The 21,568-nt window shown below is 44.6% G+C and overlaps 1 protein-coding gene across 2 annotated transcripts; it reads right to left on the bottom strand.

The window, feature by feature from the left end:
• Positions 1-110: 110 nt before the first annotated feature.
• RMC1 (regulator of MON1-CCZ1) lies at positions 111-20,836 on the bottom strand. 2 transcript variants are annotated; one of them, XM_004387923.2, is made up of 20 exons: positions 20,620-20,836; positions 19,919-19,995; positions 17,705-17,789; positions 16,802-16,858; positions 15,529-15,615; positions 12,795-12,935; positions 12,203-12,306; positions 10,853-10,942; positions 10,655-10,760; positions 9,832-9,943; positions 6,808-6,852; positions 6,489-6,542; positions 4,785-4,913; positions 4,174-4,280; positions 2,544-2,663; positions 2,120-2,197; positions 1,607-1,711; positions 1,438-1,506; positions 1,127-1,352; positions 111-277 (listed from the first exon to the last, which is right to left on the bottom strand). In XM_004387923.2, exons 1-20 carry the CDS (start codon positions 20,719-20,721, stop codon positions 198-200), a joined length of 1,974 nt encoding a protein of 657 aa, XP_004387980.1. In that variant the 5' UTR covers positions 20,722-20,836; the 3' UTR covers positions 111-197. The 2 variants fall into 2 exon arrangements, with proteins under 2 accessions (XP_004387980.1, XP_004387982.1); XM_004387925.2 differs by lacking the exons at positions 15,529-15,615; positions 16,802-16,858 and having other exon boundaries at positions 1,127-1,228.
• Positions 20,837-21,568: the final 732 nt, after the last annotated feature.

Genomic DNA, 21,568 nt, shown 5'->3' with positions numbered 1-21,568 from the left:
GGCCAATCAATGCAATTCCTCTCCTTTTTTTAGGAGTAAGCCATGAAACAAGCCCTATACCATATTTTTAGTAACAACTGAGGATGTTATAGAGATACTTTATTATAACATTTTGTAGTTTAAAGAGCTTTATTAATGCAATAAATTAACTTTGTACACATTTTTTGGGAGGGGAAAACACTAGGAAGTGATTTATTTCAGAATGTGGTAGGCCTCATTAGAGCTTGGTCTCCAAAAACTTGTTTGAAAAAAGCCACATGTTCTTCACAGTGTTCTCCTATAAAGGAAAATACAGACTCCATCAACGAATGTTACATAAGGAGGAGGAAAAGACGACAATGAACCTTTTGCAGCTCACAGATGATGTGTTTACTGGGGTTTAACTTATTTTCTTTAATGAAATACTTTGTTCTTCCAAGCTTTGCGTTGCCCTTTTTACTTAACACACAGCTCATGCCACTGCAAAACTATTTGGGTACCTTCATGGGCCCCATCTGCTCTGAGACAAAGAGAAGCTAATGGCAGACTGTGACGTGTCACTGTGGTAACTAAAGGTCATCCTGCACTGCATACTAATTAAGCTATAAAAGGTTCACTGACCTAAAAATAGTCATGCTGACGGTTTGATTAACAAGTTCCTCCCCCATCTTAAAGGAAAAAAGACATCTTAGATCTCAGAACTATTTGAAGATGAGAGTGATTAAACCAGGATTTCATGCCTAAAAGTGAAGCATTAAACACCAGGCCATTTTAAACCCTTAGCCACCATTCCATCTTAATTACTGCTTCAGAAATAAATTCCAAGATCCTGTCAGACTCGGCTATGTCCAGACTGCCTGAATTGGTCTTGAATGTCCCTACCCAACAGTACCCCCACTGTGGGCTCCCAGGGCGTTGTTATGCAGATTCGATTGCATTCTAATTCACTCCCCTGCAGATAAGGGCTGGGGGGGGGTAGGCAGGCTGTTAGGAAATCTCATGGTTAAAAATAAAGTAACCCAGAGTTACCATCCTCTTTAACAGAAGGCAGTATCCTGAGCTGCTCGCTGGCCCGCTAACAACGCAACCTGTTACTATCTGGGTCTGTGGTGGTCTCCAGGGCTTTTCATTACTACTATCTTCTCACCTGGCGTGAAACTAGGGTTCCCTCGCAAACGCTGGTTTCGTTGTTCAAAAAATCGGAATATCGTATAGAAAAGCATGTTGTCTTCAGTCTGCTTTGCAGCATCTAAGAATTTTCGGGCAGAAATGCTGTCATGTCCACCAATGCCCCGGATGAACCGTAAGGCAGCTAACACCTGGTGTTTGGAGAGAAGCACTTCTACTATCTCATCGTTTGCTGTTGAAAGTCTCTAGGAGACAGAGAGAATGCCAGGTAAAGGCAAGCCAACAGGAGCAGACACTCTGGTAGTCTAAACTTTCATGTACCAGAATTACCTTCAACATATCCAGAGACAGCTGATGCGCAGGAGGATAAAAACTTTCTAGGGATAAGAGCAGACAAGCCTGGAAGAGAAATTTTGACTAGCTTCAGCTTAAGAGGTTGGAAGGTTAAGATCTTAGCTGTAACCACTCTGAGGGCAGCGATCCAGTGAGAGACACATACCAGAGGCTTTGAGTCACTGAGGACGTGGTACTGCAGGAACTGATGCAGCATATAGAACAGGTTGTGCTGGACAAGGGTTTTGATGACCAGTTCATGTAAGTAATGCTGAGGACAAAGGAGAAGTAGAGATAGTTGCCAAATTGCTCAACTGCCACAGACTAGGCTTGTTGAGGACTGCAGCTATTCTAACTGACAGGGTAGAAGTTCTCAGTTACTAAATGAAGTATTTTCAATGTGCAAGTGAGAGAGTCCAGCCTGACACTGTACTGCTCATTCCCACTAAAGACAATGGAGTCATGTCAGGAAAGTCTCTCAGAATCCCAAGTGAGGTCTGCAAATCCTCACAGCATATAAGACAGTTGTCTTCTAAGTTAAGATAGTGACAGTGCTTTTGTTTTTTTTTTTTTTTTTTAAATTTCTCTGCTTCTCTAACTTGGGGGGACAACTGCTGATTTGAAGGTACCTGTACTGCAATCTGAAACTGGTTTAGAGAGCAAATATATTTGAAGGTACCTGTACTGCAATCTGAAACTGGTTTAGAGAGCGAATATATTCCATCAGTACAGCTATCACAAACTTATGAGGCATCTCCTGTAGAGAAAAAAAAAAAACGCTCTTATAAATATGAAAGAGTTGCCAAAGGGCTACATGGAGCTCCTTGTTAACCCGCCTCCCTTTTTCCATGTTAAACTGGTCCAATGCTCTAGTAAGTTCGCTTTGCACAAATCCCTTCAGAATCATCCTTCCCTGCTCAATAATTACTGTATCGGTTTAGGCTGAACATTAGAAGCCAAACTGTTAGCACTAAGCCCTCACCCAAGATAACTCCACTCATTCTAATCACGTTATGGGTGGTACCAATTTTCCTCAGTTCCCTTCAAATAGATCTTGGTTTCTAGAACCCTTAGTCCAGAGGAGGTGGAGGGCAGTGACCGACCTTCTTATCTGTGAACACAGACAGGACGTGAGTGTACATGTCAGACTGGTCCACAACCGCTTGTGTCCGCACAGGCCTTTTTAGAAGTGGATTACTTCGGCTTTGCCCTGCTTCTACTGCCTAAAATAATAAATACACATTGTGATCTTAATCATCTGGGTAAATGGTGCCGTTTACACTTAATCCAAAAAGACTAAGTTCCTAAGGAAGAAGCTGTGAACCTAAGACATGAACAGATGGTGACACTCCCGTCCCTACCTGGGTAAAACTATCTTCCTGTGTTGGCGGGGGGAGAGTTTTCAGCAGTCAGAGTTGGTCATCTTGAAAACACCCATTGTTCATGGTGGATGGAACTAAAAAAGCCTAAGTCTCCGTTTTAAGGTATATCATGCTTTTTCATCTCTTAAAAATAACTCTAATTTTCTTAACCACTGACTAATCCGGCATTTGTTATCTAATAAAAATGAAATGTCTTGCTGCATCCTTGTTTTATTTCACAGTAGGTGAATACCTCTTGTAACGAGCCTGTCTGGATTTTTAAATGGTAAGCAAGAACTCCCACAGAAGACCCTGACTGCTTTACCTAACTTTTTAGATCCAAACTTTAGCGTGCATTCTAATCACCTAGCGCCCTTGTTAAAATGCAGATTTGGCAGTGGGTGGGGAAGCGGTGGGCAGCCTGAGAATCTGCATGCCTCAGAAGCTCCAGATGCGGCCAGTGTTGACCTGCGGGCCACACCCTGAGTGGCAAGTGTTTACAAAGCCTAACAGCCACCGTGGAAGAAAGCCCAGAAAATGCCATTCAGGATCAATTCCCACAGCTCCACACTGACAGCAGTACCAAGACATGGGGACAGAAGCGCTCAGCCATCCCTCATGTCGGACCAAGGACCACGACAGAGATACGCTTCTTTAGAAGCCTGCTTTAGACCTATGATCTTGGCATTTAGCTAATGGGGAGTGAAGTTCTGAGACTCTGTTGTTGTTTAAAAGCCACTTGCATTTTTAGCCTTGGAACTAATCCGATTCCCGAAACAAAATAATTCCACTTGTCTAAAACCTTTCTTCCTTCTAGCTTCAGAAGACATGATGTATTAATAGTACAGCTGAACTTCGTAATAAGCCATGTGAATTTTTTTCAGCCCTTTATGACAAACATTTGATGCCTGCTACATGAAAAACACAGTTGCTAATATGTAATCATCATTGTCTTAGCAGGATACTAAATTCCAGGACAAGTCTTATTTTTATAGTTATTACATCCTAAAAGAAAGGAAGAAGACGGGGCAAAGCAATTATATTTCTAATTCACTAGCTCTAGGCTTTGGCTTGGCAAAAAGATGTATAAACTAATGCAAAGCTGAGACCCAGTCGCTCATCTATAAAACAGAGGCAGCACAGGGATCTAGCTACACGTAAGGTCAGACACAGGACGTGGAGGACACGCTGAGTGACATGCAGCCACAAGCTCATGGGATGCAGGGACTCGGAAAACATCACTCCCACCACCACTGCAACCTGCCCTCTGGCACGCCCTCTGGCAAACCTCAGGGATGACATAAACTTACATTTAATTACTTAGAAAATATACAGGGAAGGGGGAGCCTTCATCATGGTACATGTAACTTACCATTGTGTAACTCTGCTCGGCATCCAAGTACCTTTTATACTCATGATTGAGTTTATCAAAAACAGTGGCTACCACAGGCAGTGTCGCTCTGTCGGATTCACTTAGCACTGGAAAGGATACAATGTTTACACAGATCAAACTGGTTTCATGTCAACTTCAGAACTTAAACCTGCTGCTGTGACAAAAATAACTAATGCACATACACCTTACAGGGCATTTGAAGAACTGTATTTTAGAGACCTGAAACCTAGAAATCACTCACACTCCCTTTCTGGGTACTAGAAAAAAAAATCTGTTCAAATAGACAGTGGCTTGGATTCTTAAAACAACAACGAAAAAGATGTTTAAAGCAAGGGGAGGTAACCTACTCGTGTGCACCTGTTTAGGTTTGCTTTAATCTGGAACCATCCTATTCTACCAAAATCTCTATAAGCCATTTTTATATTTAGGAGCCTTTGCAGGAGGAAAAATAATCCATCGTTCAAGTGAAGGATGAAGTTACAGGTTATAGACAAGGCATAAAAATGTAGTCCACCTCCCAGTAAAACGTGTTGGGCAGCACAGGCCTACTACTGGAATCAGACCGGCAGGGAAGGACCTCATCAACTTACTCTGCGAACAGACAGACAATATGACCATCTTGCATTCCTTTCTCTGGAGGAGAAAGTCCATCAATCTTCCTTTATCTGGCAAGAGATTTACTATGGGCTGAAGCTTCACTTGGAGGTTCCAAAGGTAACCTGGATTTAAGGGGCAGCAAATTTAACAGTATGATGCAAACCAGAACTGAAGCCAAAAAAATGGTTCCCCTAAATTTGTAGGGGAAAAGATGGCAAAGCACAGTGGCTTCTTACTACACCAAAGCAGTCTAGCATAGTCAGGAACACTCCTGACAACAGAAGCCGAACTATTTCTGAATGCCTGGTGGATTTCTTTCAATACAGTAACCTCTCCCACTCAAGAGGTCTATCAGTGCTTGTTGTCAGGCGCCATCAGGTCAACTTCAACTCACAGCAACCCCGTGTGACAGAGCAGAACTGCCTCATAGGGTTTTCTACGCTGTAATGTTTAAGGGAGCAGATCTCCAGATCTTTCTCCCGCAGAGCTGCTGGATGGGTTCAAACCCCCAACCTTTCGGTTAGCAGCCAAGTGCTTACAGCTCCCTAAATACAGAGGGTGACAAGTCCCTGATCAGCTCAAGGTGGTACCTTTCTCACACCTGTCCCCTTTTTATCCCTGAAGGTAGAAAAAGATGTTGACCCGTGGCATTAACTTCAGTCCTGTACTTTGGTTTCTCATCAGTCCAGGAGGTAACTCTAGGGGCTCTCAACGCAATTTCATGATCCTCCCCTTGGCCGATCCGTGAGTCTATACAGACCCGCATGCTGGGTAAGTGGGCACAGCCTGGTGCAGCATTTCTCAGCTGGGCTTCCTTGAGAGAATCAACCTCTACAGGAAAAGTGATTTGAGGGATCACTTTCTGAACTCTCCCAAAGCTGGTATAGAATTAGAATCATTCCAGATGCGAAGGAGAGAAGCTGACTCACCGCATGCAATAGATGCCTAGGGCAAAAACTAAACCAAACTTGTTGCCGCTGAGTGGATTCCGACCTATGGCGACCCCATGTACTGCAGAGTAGAACTGTTCCATAGGGTTTTCTTGGTGGAAGACTGCCAATCCTTTCTTCCACGGCACCACTAGGTGGGTTTGAACCACCAACCTTGTGGTTAGCAGTCCAAAGCAAACCATCTGTACCACCCAGGGACCTATGCTCAGGGCAAGAGGGCTTAATTCTCTCCTGGATAAAGGCTGCCCCAGTGGATAAGACAGGAACATAAAGAGGAGACAAACGACTACTCCAGAAAGTACTCTGGCAGAGAGACAAGGTGCTAGGGGGTTACGCAGGGACAACTAACAGCCTGAGGAGGCATCACCGAGGTGAGGAGACGCCACCTCCTGGGCACGCGCTCATGTCAGAGGGCACAGGCTCCACTGGGAATGAAGAGACCAGGAAGGGCCGTGCACCCTGCACTGTGGAGCCTGGCTTTTCAGGTTGGGCAGCCAGGAAAGGGCTGAAAGCCGGGGCTGGCCACTCTTAGTTGCTGTTTTAATTGTAAGAACAGTACACGTTCATGGTAAGATACACATGCTATAGAGAACAGAATGGAAGAGGAAAAAGAATCCCATTCTCCACGTTTGAGGGAGAGGCCATTTCTCACATTCATCCCCCTTGAAAACGTCACTGGCTACTCCTGCCATCCACAGTCACCAGTACTGCTGTCTCTCTAACACGACGGGCGTCCTGCTGACCTACCTTGGCTCGCACTAATGATGATGTCAGGTTGGAAGACAATCCAGGATGAAGAATCTACATGTTATAGGAAATTCTGCCCCAAGGTGGTGAGAACAAAAGACAAACCGTGCTTCAACAGCACTCACCCTGCCCCTTCCTGGTGGGGCTCCTCTGAACACCCGCCCCGGATGGTCCGGAAATCTCCCCAGGGGACGGACTCTCAAACCCATCACAGCTGACTTGGGTGGGGCTTCCAGGCTACTCTTTGTAGAAACTTGGGTGAAGAAGGGGTGGCAGACTTCAGGTTTGCAGACAGGACCAATGCCTTTTTAAAGGATACAGAGCTTACAGGGAACAGGAGACTGGCTGGTCACAGAAGCAGGACCTACAAATTGAGAAAACACCAATGTGCAAGGACTGACGGTGCGGGCAGAGAAGGCTGCAAATGCTAGTACTTAAGGTGTAAAGTCTAATTATTCTGAAGGCTTCAACAAATGTTTATACTTAAATAAGGAAGATGGCAACTTGTTGTGTTCCAGTGGGAGGAAGGGGAAGAGGATAGAGAACAATCTAGGGATCGATCTGTGAAATGTCTTCCCAGGAAGAGGAAAGCGTCAAAGCCTTGCTTCAGTCGGAGTGGATTTCCTTAAGCAAAGATGACTCATCACTGCTTATAAGCTGAGAAATTCACCTGGAGGATTCAAAAGCAAACCCCCAGATCATCACTGGGAGTATTCAAATTAAAGTGTTCTGGGGATTAATTATCTAAATAATCAGCTCCAGTCCCGCAGCAGAGAGCAGTACGGGACGCAGACCCACAAAAGCCTCACCTGACAGCGACTCAACAACTACCAGTCCCGCAGCCCACGCGTCCCGCAGCCCACGCGTCCGGCACGCAGCCCGCAGTGAACTTGAGAAACTCGCCCCACAGACCAAACACGGCTTCCAGTTCTGTTCCAGCTACCCAGCTACAATTAGAAGACAAGTTTTGATCAGCTGGTGGGAAAAGGTGGTCATTCTGAGCAGACCATCGAAAGGAGGAGAGCGCCAAGTCAGACAGCTGATAAAAGAACATGTGCACTCTGAACCCAGGCCTGACAGTCTCCACAGTGTTCTCAGGCCTGGCTGCCCGAGGGTGACGTAAACGCTGACAGCCAGGCAGCTTTCGTTTTCACAGCTCCCGAGGTGATCCCAATGTGAAGCCAAATCAAGCACCACTGGACTAACAGCCAAAAAACAAATGGAGGGAAAAAAAGGGCAGCTGGCCCTTCTACCCTGAGCAAAGCTGCTGGTTTCATGTACCCTACAGAAGATGCACACTGGGGCTGGACCAGTTACTAAGATGCTACAAGCCTCCGAGGGGCTTACAATCTAGCAAGGAAAAAACAAAACAAAGTCATTAGCCTTACAAATGCATAGGTGCAAAAGTTTATCGGTGGTCGCCAGGGCCTGGGGGACGGGGTTACTGCTGAAGGGGCACTGAGTGTTTAGGGTGATGGAAAACCTCTGGAACTGGACAGTGGTGGTGATTGCCCAACATGGTCAATGAAATGAAGGCCAATGAATTGTACACTTAAAAATGGTTAAAATGGCAAAATTTTTGTTATATATATTTTACCACAATAAAAATAAAATTTTTTTAAAAAAACCATCAGTGTTAAAAAAATGCTGCTTTACCAGTTCACACTCTGGAAACCAGAGTCAATGGAATCTGCAATTCCTCCTACTGATCTTTGCTCCAATTGTTATTCTGACCGTGCCTGGCATTTGTTTTATTACAACCAGCCAATTAGAACCTGATTGGTCCTATACAGCCAGATCTAAGGTTTTAAGTGTTTACAAGCTGGTTTTTTTTTTTTTCCCCAATTCACTAGCATGTTACCTTCACACCATGTGAGCAGCAGATGCAAGCTAATCATCTGACACAATCAGTTCTTTTCATGCTACCACTACTGTCCAGAGAGAAGAAAGAAGCTGGAGAGAACAGAAGCCAAAAGACCTCCTCAAAGTTTCTGTGAGAACCAGCTCCTTCCTCCCTAACTCTGCCAGAAAGTTACTAAGCTTCTGGCTGATCCTCCGATGGCCCTAGGCACAAAGCCCAGCAAGACTCCACTGGGCGGCCAGTTAAGGGGGCTCTGGCTAGGCCACCAGCCTGAGCCTGATTCCAAATCCCTCTGGGAAAGGTCCAAGAAGTCCTGACTGCAGGCTGGGCAAACCCACCAAATGCTCTTCAAAAGGTATTCCTTTTACTAACAGAACTTTGCTACCAGAGTTCCAAATGGGAACCTTCTGACTACGGTTTACAAACAAACCAAAACAAGCGAACGCTGGACTCCACTCTCCTTTAAATTAAGAGTGCTGAATATTGTTTGAATTCTATTTTATATTGTGAAACGGCAAAAGGAAACCAAACAGTTTCTCTCCTGGGTCTTGAAATCCTGGCCTCCTCTCTAAGTTCCTGCTCCACCCTTCCTCAGGTGGAAGGGCTGATCTAGAATACCCTGAGACTCACACAGCCTCAAGCACTCACCGTCCCATCAGAGTCAGAAAACAATGCAGTATTCACTGTAATTATGACACTGAGTGTAAGAAAGACGGGACAGTGACCCCAGGTAAAAATAACAGCTACAAGCAGCCAAATTTAGTTACAGGGTTACAGAGCTCAGGCAAACGAACTATCAAGGCTTATTCAACATTAAAAAAAAAAACACCCTTCAGCTTTAATGAGTAATCACAACTCCCCATTTTAAAGCTCAGGGAAGAGAAATCATTCTATTTTCTTCCTTAAAGGAAGATTCATTTATCTTCTAAAATGCTTTCATAACAACATAATTAAGTAAAGCTTTTGGAATCAGTAGACCTGTTGCCGTCGAGTCAATTCTGACTCACAGCGACACTATGGGACGGAGCATTACTGCCCCCCAGAGTTTCCAAGCAACTGCTGGTGGATTCGAAGTGCCAACCTTTTAGTTAGCAGCCACCTCTTAACAACCACCAGGGCTCCTTGGAATCAGTAGGTATTGATTTTTTTTTAAGTAACCCACCCACTGCCGTCGAGTTGATTCCGACTTATAGCGACCCTACAGGACAGAGTAGAACTGTCCCATAGGGCTTCCAAGGAGCAGCTGGTAGATGTGAACTCACAACCTTTTGGTTAGCAGCCAAGCTCTAACCACTGTGTAACCAGGACTCCTTTTTTTTTTTTCTTGTCTCAGTAGAACAGAATAATCAAATAAACAGGTCTGGGGATCCCTGTGCACCCTGCTCTTGCCACTCTGAACACAATCCCCAAAGATCACGGCACAAGCATAATGGACACGGTGGAAGAGCCACACACAGTCTCCTTCCTGGGATCCCGTCTCACCTGCTGCGGGGATCTGGTAGGGCTGAATGGATCGCGGGGGAAGTACGGGGTGATGGACGGTCACTGCCCCATCAAACTCGCCCCTCAACTTGATGTCAAATATGACAGATGTCTAAGGCACAGAAAAAGAAGACTGTGACGCCAAAACAAATCACGGCTGGAGATGTCCTTTTGTTACGTCAGATCTTGCTATTTCAGCTCCGTTTACAGAGTCTGTATCTGCATTCCCTCTGGCGGACCTACAGGTTAGCTCTTACTTGAGGAATCTGCCATAACATCACCACTCTATTTCACATTTTTATTTTCTCTCACAAAACATTTCTTGCGCTTATGACGTTTCCTTTGAAAAACTCAAAGTGATGTAAGCAGATCTTTTTCACTGTAACTTTCGACAGCTTCATCAGTCAGAGATGTATCTAGGGAACACCATCCACCATGGAGGGTGGGAGGTAACGGCCTAGAAAAAGCAGGACCCATTCTATTTCTCTTGGACCACACTGCCTCAAAAGCATTATCCTCTACAATCACAAACTCATGGAACATGGTGGTTCTGCAGCAAATTCCCGGTTTAAGTGATGCAACCAAATAATTGTCCGAGATGGCAAATCTCTGCTATCTGGCTAAAATAATCAACTGGTGGGGAATCACTGCTTTTTCTAGACCATTTAGAAAATCAAACCCAAGTTTCCACTTGGAAGACCAAAACTTTTAGCATAAAAAGTACTTTCTAGCCTTTGTTCAGAATGTTTTGCAATTTTCACAACTCTTTTAAGCAACCCTAACTTGTACAGACACAGTGTGGAATCCCTTACACAACTCATACCTCTGTGTCCTGATGGTGAACGACGACCAAGTTATCCACCACGTTCAGGGCAAACTTTCCTGTCCTATTTAACTTTAATATGTGCATCTTTTTACAGGCACCTTCTCTGTAGGACAACAGAAAGGTCAAAAAATACACCAACCAGCTTTAGTTCGTATTTTAAAATCAGAGAAAAGAGGGAAGAGAGTATTAAATTACCGTGGGAGATGATACAGGACTACCTCTGCTCCTGTACTATTGGAGGTCCGAGAATGATGCCTCAGGAAGAGAACATAGAGCTGTCCATAGCTAATTACAGAACAGACAGACATAAGACACAGTCAGACAGACATAGTCATTTGGCCATTTAAAATCCCTCCATTGTAAATGCTGAATTCTAGGGCCATGGTTAAGTAACCTATGAGATCCTCACTGATGGTATATTTTGCAGCCAATGAAAATGTTTACAAAGAAAGTACAATTAGTCAGAAAAAGCCTATTATAAAGTTAAGTGAAAAAGGGAATGCAAAACTAAATACAGCTTGCTCAGTTACTTAACAGAAAAACACAAACCTATGTAGAGTCAAAAAAAAAAAAAAACTGGAAAGAAATATATTGTTAATAGTTGTCTTTGAGTGATAAGCTAAGTTCATTTCCTTTCCTCTAATGTTCTGAATTTGAAAATGTAATTAATATTCATTTTTAAGGCCCTATCTAACAAAGGTTGCTGTGAGCAGTTCCTGAGTGCGTTTCTACTCCAGGGTTTTCACACGGTGTTCCAGGAGAACACTGTGCAGGGCCTGCTACAGGAGCTACAGGCGGAGGGGAGGCCTCGGGGAGAGGAACCCATGTCCCACCTCCACTTCAGATAGGACTGCTCCCAGTTTACCTGTTTTCTAAACTGGGATGCCAAAGGTATCCTTTAAAAAAAAAGCATTCTTCTGCTAAAAGTTTTTAAAAGTCTGGAAACCACTGTTTTAGGTCACAGAAGAATCAGAAGTAATTTAAAAGCAAAATTTGGTAACTGTTGAATCTGGGTTATGGGTACATGGGGGAGATGGTTTTTTGTACTAGTCTCTATTTTTATGTGTTTGAAATTTTCATAAGTTTAAAAACTGAGATGTCAGCTTTTCCAAATGAAAATATACCTTCCTACATAAGTAATTCAGTTCCATGTTTGTTACATTAAAAACATATTGTTTTCTTATTTTGACCAATTATAAAATTTTAGCTAAAAAAAATCCTTGATACGATTCAACTCACGGAATGAAAAAAAAAATTTCTAAAACCAGATGATACCAAAGATATAAATTGGTTCAATGTTGTCATTATATCAGCCTAGAGAGGTGAAAAACCTTCCATAAGTTCACATAGCTAGAAATATTAAAAAAGAATGTCAAAAAGACAACAGGTTTTTGATATGCATAAAATCTAGGTACTAAGCGGGAAAAGGGGAGTTCTTACTATGTGTTCTAAGGGTACTAAGGAAAGGCAGTGCTTACAGGGCACTCCTTCCAGTACTGTCAGTAAAAGCAAGTACAAAAAGGAGTTCTCCAAACACAGACATACATTGTAGCCATTGCAATATCTCTTTCAGAAAGGCTAAGTTTCGTTGACTTAGGTGCAGCTGGTAGTTCAATCTCAAACTTGGGCAGCTTCGACATAGTGACAGCCTGTTTAGGGGGAAAAAAGAGTTTTAGGAAAAGTTTATTAGAACCCCTTAGGTATTCTGGAGACCTGGTGGCACAGTGGTTAAGAGCTCAGGCTGGTAACCAAAAGGTCAGCAGTTCGGATCCACCAGCCGCTCCTTGGAAACCCTATGGGGCAGTTCTACCCTGTCCTGTAGGGTCGCTATGAGTCAGCACTGACTCAACGGCAATGGGTTTCGTTTGTTTGTTTTTAGGTATACTAGCATTCTCTAAAAACACTTGAGAATGTATACACACTGTGTCCTTCCACCCTTTCCCGCATCCCCCTACATACAGTGCAGGCTTTTATCACAGCGGGCTCATTCGGGGAGGTAATGGGACGTGACCGGGTGCCCTCTAGTGGTAGGAAGTGGTGATGCTATTGTTGAAGGAACTTGCTTGACACATTAGGATGGAAAAGGAACAGGGCAGGGGGAAAAGGCAGTTTTTTTTAAAGGGAGGCTTACTCTTACCCTAAAATAAAAAGGCTGCAAAACATTCCCAAGGACTGTGGTCGACAGCAGAATCACAGAGCTCTCGGGACAGTACATGTACCAATTCACATTGATGTTCTGGCTCTTCAAGAGCTTCAGGTTCCGTTTCTCTGGTAAAACCTGAAGCAGAGTTCAAGAAACAAAACCTACTTAAAAATACGAAATATCAGAAAACAGGTGCATTAAATTAAAATAAAAAAAAAATAAAAGACCACCAAGAAGTTAAATAGAAAACTACTATTTTTTCCTAATTACAGCTACCACTTACACAGTGCTGTGCTTAGCGCTTTACATATCTTAGCGCATTTATTCTTCAAGACAACCCCGAGAGGGGGCCATCATTAGCTCTACTTGACAGACAAGGAAATAAGGCTCAAAGGCGCTAGGGAATCTGCCAATTTAACAAACCAATGATAGCTCCCCTAGCTTCTCTGACACCAGATGCAAAAGAGCAAGGAACAACAAAATTCTCATCTCATTCATACCGGAAACCGAAACCCTAGAGACAAACCAATTGCTCCAGAGCTCAGGGCGTGGAGCCCCCACCTCCCAGCCTGCAGGATGCCTGCCTTCTACCTGGTCTCCACCTCCGACTCCAGGCTGCACTGGCTCTGGGAGGAGACTCGCTTTTTCTAACAGATGTGTTCGTGAGACTCTGTACATGCATTTTTTTATCATCAAGGTGCATTTTAAATAAGTAAATAATTTTGATACACTAAGGTGCACTGTATAGAGCCCCCCGCCTCCAAGATACTGATGCCCACGGAACGCTGCACCAAGGAACTGACAGAAAAGCCAGGGCAGGGAGGCATGGGGCCAGTCCATGATTGGCGTACAATACGGTGAGGATGTGCTGGACGGATGGCACAGGACCTGCAGGGTTTTGGTCCACTGTGCATGGGGTCCCAAGTCAAGGGCCGACTTGGCGGCAGCTAACAACAGCGACAACAACAGTCCTTTCAACTTACTTCTTAAAGTAAAAGAACTGAAGACCATCTAGATGACTTTCCCACTACAGAGACCAGAAAGATGTACTTTTAAATGATTACTGCGGGGATCCCTCTGTAGAGCAAGCAGTCCTTTCCATGCTATCATTTGCACAAATCCTATTTCTGTGCCTGAGATCTGTTTCAAGTTTGTTTTATTTCTGCTGGCCATTACAAAGACTGTGATGACGGCCCAACAACAAAGCGCCACGACTTTCACATCTCGTGTTGTGTGTACTCAGTTGTATTCCCTCCATCCCTAAATTCCAAGTCATGCTGCTTTCATTAGGCCAACAGACTCAACGGCTGAAAGAGTCCTAACACCCATTACATTAGCTCCACCTACAGGTCTCAGAACTATCACTATGGGTCAGGCCGTTGAAACCTACTAAAAGACAGAACAGACAGTTCCCAACACAGGAGACACAGGTGGACAAGGAACACATGAAAAGGTGCTTAACTCCTTAATCGTGAAAAACGCAAAGCACAACGTATTTCCACCTCTCAGACTGGCAAACGTCTACTGACTGATTATACCCAGTTCTGGCAAAGGTGTAGTGACGGAGATTGCTGCGAAGCTGGTGGAAGTGGAAGTTTCTATAAGAAATCTAGCAATAAATGTTCAGCTTTTTAGATGTTCAGACCTACCTCGTAATTCCTCTTCCAAGAAAGAATGTAACTCACCCAAAAATATAAAGAAATATTTACAGGCAAGTTCAGGCAAAATTGTTTGAAATCACAAAAAGTGGAAACATGTCAGATGTCCATCCATAGGGAAGTGGTTAGATAACTTATAGTATATCTACACAATGGGATAGTACTCAGATATTACAAACAACAAAATATGAAAAGATGTCCAAGATACACTGCTACGCCAGAAAAGGAGGCTCCACAAGTTGACACAGTATTCCCATTGTTTTTAATAAATACATTAGTTATGTGTGAAAAAGAGATGGAAGAATATGCAACAAAATACTCACAGTAGTTATTTCTAAACTAAGTGAGACGAAGTCTTGCCATCCTTGCTTCTAAGGAGCATTCTGGCTATACTTCTTCCAAGACAGACTTGTTCATCCTCCTGGCAGTCCATGGTATATTCAATATTTTTTGCCAACAGCACAATTCAAAGGCATCAATTCTTCTTTGGTCTTCCTTATTCACTGTCCAGCTTTTGCATGCATATGAAGCAACTGAAAATTCTATAGCTTGGGTCAGGCGCAGAATGCTCCTTAGAAGCAAGGATGGAGAGACTTCACCTCACTTACTTTGGACATGTCATTGGGAGGGACCAGTTCCTGGAGAAGGACATCATACTTGGGAAAGTAGAGGGTCAGCGAAAAAGAGAAAGAGCCTCAACGAGATGAATTAACACAGTGGTTGTAACAATGGGCTCAAACATAACGACTGTGAGGATGGCGCAGGACTGGGCAGTGTTTCGTTCTGTTGTACACAGGGTCTCTGAGTCAGAACCGACTCACCATCACCTAACAATAACAACAGTTATTTCTAAGAATTATAGATGACTTCTACATTCCGTACAGTATATCTTGGTAATGTTTGAATATTTTTTAAATATGTATTACATATATAATTAAAGAAGATTAAAAATTGAAGCAAAAGACTAACGCTCTAGAATCTCAAAATATCTACTTAATGCTGAACTCAAAAGGCTGCCAAGCTGCTATTCTTGAACTTTCCCCAGCAAACATCAATGATAAATGTAATACCTGGTAAAATTCAATTCCTTGATCTGTTATAAAGACAATCTCAGTAGAACTGGTCCAGCAGAATCCTAGTATATTGGCATTCTTGGTCTGAAAAGAATTACAGAAAGATTTTTTTTTAATTCATAAGAAAAACTGATTTTTAGAATTTTCCTCCCAAATGAAATAAGTAAAATCTATAAATTAATATTTAACTCTCTTCAAAAGCTTAAAATGCTCTGTTGTTTGTATCACTAGACCTTTAGTAAAAGTTTCCCAGATCTGACTACTCATTAGCAGATCAAATTTTCTTTTAAATACAGTTTGCCCTGATTGCACCCTTCACTGAAGTACCTGGATCTTAATTCCTTCTAGTCAACAGAGCAGAGGAAGAAGCCTGAGGTTTGTAGAAAGGGAACTAACCAGAGTTACAGTATCAACTTCCACCTTTAGGAACCAGAATATGGTTGACATTTCCTTAGTCAACTACATTATAAAAACTGGCAGTATGAAAGTCAATAGCTAACAGTTTTTTTCAGTGAGGAGTGACCACAATGGGGCCAGGGCCCTGAGACCACGCCAGGGTCACATGATGACCAGAAGCGCCACGAGCCTGAGGCTAGTGAGGCCCAGCAGGACGATGACGAGGTTCCACAGAGCAAAATGGCAGGCCGGTGAGGGGCTCAGTCATTTGACTGAGGAGCCTTTCCGTACCGAGGAGCACCCTGAACTCCAGTCAGCAATGCTGTTAACAAAGCTGCAGAAAGCCAGACCCGTCCACGAGCAGCTTCTCTTAGCTCCTAGGGGTGCCACATTCCCAGTGTGAGCTAAGCTCCCTAGCCTGGTTTATTATACCCAGCAAAGATGATTAGTGTGGATTAGAACCTACACCTAGGGAAAGAAAGGAAGGACACAACAAGGACAACAAATCGAGGGAAAAAAACATCCTCCGGAAGGGAAAAAGAACTCCTCACCCAGAAGCCTCCATATGAGGCAGCTGTGGAAGGAGCCCATGTTTGCTGACCCAGAGGCACAGCCCACCACGTGGAGGAGTGCAGGGCAATGCCAACAGCAGCAACCACCTCATACCATCGTGGATGTCTAACACCCATCACCCACATAATCCTCCCAACTCCGTTTCAGAGATGAGGAAAGAGGCTCAGAAAACTACGAAACTGTCCAAAACCGCAGAGCTGACAGGTGGCCAGCCTTAGCATGAGAACGATTCCAAGTGTACGCTCTATCACACAGCCACCCAGTGCTGATGTGACCCACTGAGGGAGGTCCCTGCCCATACCTTGCACTCTTGTGTGTACTCCTGCTGAGAATTATCGGGGATGAAATTAGAAAAATCCTGGAAGAAAGAAAACAACACACACACACGGAATGATTTGGATTGAGCAGTATACCGCCAGCCCACCTGGGCATACGTGATAAAGAGAAAACGACAAACCAATGTAAGAAGTGATGAGAAAAAAATCTACAAAAACCCAAAGACAGGAAAGATAAAAAGACCAATTTAGATAATTGCCTTCTTAACAGCAACAGGTTTACAATCCATTTTTTAAAAAAGTTAATCCAAATATCCAGTTCATTCAGTTAAGAGTTTAGAAACTGATTTTGCAAATTCATTCCTCAAATGGTTGATTTTGGAAAAATACATTGCTACGTTCTACCAAAGACGTTCCAGAAATTTTAATAATTAATACTGATGGAAAAAGTTAGCATAGGATTGGATCCATCTTTCCCAACAGTCTGTCTCTACTTCATGGTGCTAGTGAATACTTACAAGGGCTACAATGCCAACAAGCCTCTCCAACTTTGATTAGTCATTCCTATTATATCTAGCATTCAGAGATGTGAGAAGTGAATAAATGGAGTTACCTGGCTAAGGCCAATTCATAAAGTAGCCAAAAACATACCTCACATAATCGATGCTGCTAGCTATCAACTAATACAAAAGATGAAGTTCCAAATTACTAAAAAGAAAAAAATTTAAGTCAAAAAAAAAAAAAAAAAAAGACAAACTAAGGACAGTCTTTGCTTATCCATTCAAAAGTCATTCTCATCTTTTAACAGTTCCACAGGCTAAAATAAAATAATAAATGGTTCCGTTAACATCGGAATTTTGCAATTCATTATCTTCCCAATGTACTTCTAATGTCTTTGTTTTTATGCTACATTTAAAGATATGTCTTACCACAGTCTTTGAGGTCCTCTGAACAGCCAATATCTTATTTTCTAAGGAAAACTTAATGCATTTCACTTCTCCTTTGTCTTCCATTCTTTAAAAAGAAAGATTAACAGTTAAACATAAAAACGGAATTCTAGCTACTATCATTTTTTTGAGAAGACAAAAGGCAAGGTAAGTATTCAGGAAGCAACAAATTCCAGTTTAAAATTAAAATTATGTTTCTGAAGCCACCAGTAGGACCTCTGTTCAACAAAACCCAACTGGTAGCCAACTTGCTAGAGAAATCTGCAGTATTACATTATAAGGAATTGAAGAATTGACATCATAATACACTTGTCATCTGAGAATTATTTTAGACGTGCATCTATCCACACAGTAACCCTCTGCACAAAATGTTGCCGTCTCTCTCCATCACTTCTCCCAGCAAAGCTTCTGGAAAGAGTAGTCTACAGAGCCATCTGACTTCTCTTCCACACCCAACCAGTCACAATGTACTAGATGGCTCCACCTGCATGCAGTGCCTCACAAATGCCTCAAACATGTGCTCAAAAGTGAATCTGACGAAAACTTTTGGGGGTATGGATACATCCGTTATCTGAACTATAGTGGCGATTTCTTACGTCAAAACTCATCTAATCGTATAAGTTAAATATGTACAGTTTATCATGTGTCAATTATACCTCATTAAAGCTTTAAAACAAACAAACAGAACATTAACCAAAAAAAGTTAACTCAGTATCATCTCCCTCAAACCCTGCCCAGACGCCAAATCTGGATCATCGCAGGGTCACTCTCATATCTACATCTTACTGACCAACCCATCTTGCCCATGACATCCCTTGACTGCCTGCATAATGCCCGTCATGGGGCCTTAGTTCCGGTCTTCACCCCCTCTGCCTCAGACTACCGCAAGTGTATATTAACGGTCCTAACTCTGGTATGCTTTCAACTAACCCACCCTCAATGCTGCTGACAGCACTCTTCCCAAAGACTGATGATCACACTCACCTTACAAATTCTCAATCATAAGATAAAGCTCTGAGTCCACAGCAGAATATATACACTCCAACCAGTCCCTGCCAGAGGCCACGGGCACCCCTTCCGTGCACAGACACCCTGATCTTCAGTCACAAAGACCTGCAGTTCCCCAAACACCCTGCACAGTTCACTTCTGCACTTGGCGTACCTTTAATCTAGAAGGCCTGCCCTCTTCTCTACCTCCAGAAACCCCATTTGTGCTTGAAAACCTTGCTCAAAGGTTGCCTCCTCTGTGAGGCCATCCCCCTCCTGGGCAGTGGTCTTGTCTAGCCTACCCCAAGATAAATGCCACACCTCTGTGTTCCCACAGGCCTTTGAACAGAGAGCTCTATTATAGCACTTATCACACTGAACAGTATTTGCCCACTCACTTATCTCCCACACTAAATTTACGAGTTCCTCTAAAGGGGGCCAGGCTTGTGCCTAGCACAGAAACTGCAATCAGTGTCTGTCTAACAAATGACAAGCAAAGAGGTTCATTTTGGTTCAGGGTGATTTATTTTTCCACTTCAAAAGCTGTTTCCTATTAACATAGGCCAACCATAAAAAAAAATTTTAAAGTCACCACTGAATTGAGGGCCAACATTGCACCTGTCCCTTCTGTAATCACAGGAGTTAAGGTGGCCAGATATTTTATCACCTAAATCAAGACACTTCTGAAAGTGAAAAGGCTGCTACTTAAAATGACAACAGCTCGACTTTGTAAACAGACATCCATGGCCTCGACTACAGTGGAAGCCACGATTTTCTTAACAGACACTATTACATGAGACACAGTAGCCTAGGAATCTCCTCCACCTACCAAACATTCTGGAGAGACCTAGGCTAAACCAGGAAATGAAGACCCTCCTCAGGGCAAGAAATTGCAAATGAGCACATAATGCCCTGGCTTGCTCATTTCAAGTACCAGGAAGTAGGTGCCCTACTTTGGAGTATTTGCTTCACAAATCAACAGGGAACTACTCCACACATTTCACACTGACAAAAAGTTCTAGCACCAAGACTGCACATCAGGAGTCTGCTTCCCTCTCCCTACAATCAAGGATTCGACACACACACTGCTTCTACAGACTGCTCAGGGGAGGAAAAGGCAAATTTCAAAACAACCTTCTGAATGAGAAACAGAAAAACACCATTTTGTTTGCGTGTTGAAATTATTGTGAAAAACGGCAGTACTGTTACCTAAATGAAATGGGATTCCTATCATCCGGTCCTTTCACTACAACCCCAGTAGCGCCACCAGATCGAACAGCAAAAACCTGACAGGGAAAAGCAACAATGTTAGCGGTCTGAACTTGGAAAGGAAAGAGATACATAAAACAATCTACAAATGGTTATTGCAACTACACACGGCCCCTGGCTCAACTAAACTAACGTGGCATGTATCAGTCTGCAGATGCTTGTTTGTTCACAGGAATTTTAAGAAATACGACGACCACTCCAAGCGCTGCCCAGCGTGCAAGGCCGGGCCGGGGGTCCTCGAGGCTCCAAGTCTGAAGGCCGGTTGGAACCCTGGCGCCCTTTACAAAATTCTGAGGATAATGCAAACCTCAACGCCTAAATCCTTCACTGCAAGTTTGATAATGAGTAAAGGCAACAAAAGATGCCTAAAAGGCCCAGGGACCACGGGTCGGTGGCGCTGCTTCGTCCCTGTTTTCACTTCCCACGAGGATGCCCCGGCCCAGCCCACGGCCTCCTCTCCCGCTGCCCGGGAAGAAGCTGCGCCGGAGCCAGCGCCGGGCCGGGAGGGAAGGCCCGGGCCTGGTCCCTGGGGCCCCGACTTCGCGCGTGGGACGCCCCGCGGGGCGTCAGCAGGGTGGGCCGCATTCCGGGCCTCGCCGGCAAGGAGAACTGCGCGGGGCCGCCAGGGGACCCGCCCGGACCTGCTTGTTGGCCTCATCGAAGAAGACGCAGTTGACGGGGTTAGCCTTCTCGAACTGCACCGGCCGCTCGCTCAGCTCCAGGTAGTAGTCCTCCTCGCCCATGGCGGGCGCGGGGGGCCCGGCGGCGGCCGCCAGCGTGGAGCTGGGCGGGCGCCCGGCACGGGGCGCTAGAAGCGGACAACCCTGGTGGCTGCGGCCGTGACGGCAGCGAATAACCCGGGGGGGAGCGCGGAGGCCGCTTCCTGGTGCCACGCCCCCACCCCTCTTGACACGTGACCCACGGCGCCTCTGCGCTTAAACAGGCAACGGCCGGCCGGCAGCTGTGGGGCCCACCGGTTGTCACAGGCTCTTCCCACTCTCTGGAGAGCAGGGTCCCGGCCAGGGGCGACGACGGCGTTATCCTGAAACCCGAGCGGTGCCGAGAGGGCAGGTGGCGGTGCTGCCGGCCTCCCCATCCCGGAGTCCACTGTGCGCGCTCCCTCCTCCCCTTCCTCTGGGTGTGCGGGGCTTGGCGCCCGTGGGCGGGGGGATCCGCCCCGCGAGCTTTGCTGCAGGCGGGGGCTGGCGGTCTGCAAACGCTCGTCCTTTATTTCGGGGAGGATTATTGGGCGCCTCCTGGGCCGCAGGCGCCCTGGTGGCACAGTGGTTAAGAGCTTGGCTGCTAACCAAAATGTCAGCAATTCCAATCCACCAGCGGCTCCTTGGAAACCCTCTGGGGTATTTCTACTCTGTCCTATAGGGTCGCTGTGTGTCGGAATCGACTGGGCGGGAACGGGTTTTTCTCCATAGCTGCGGCTCCTGTTTGCAGACTAGTGGAAGAGGTGAGGGCTATGGTAAAGAGCCAGGGTGCTGTGAGCGTCTGACAGGGCAACCTAACGTAGAGTGGAGTCAGAAAGCCACGTTTGAATGGCCTTGATATCTGAAGGGGGTGAGTTGGAGTTAGAGAGAC

Source organism: Trichechus manatus, unplaced genomic scaffold (genome assembly GCF_000243295.1).
Source record: "Trichechus manatus latirostris isolate Lorelei unplaced genomic scaffold, TriManLat1.0 scaffold00199, whole genome shotgun sequence".
Lineage (NCBI taxonomy): Eukaryota > Metazoa > Chordata > Mammalia > Sirenia > Trichechidae > Trichechus > Trichechus manatus.
This window is presented reverse-complemented; position numbering and strand designations above follow the sequence as displayed.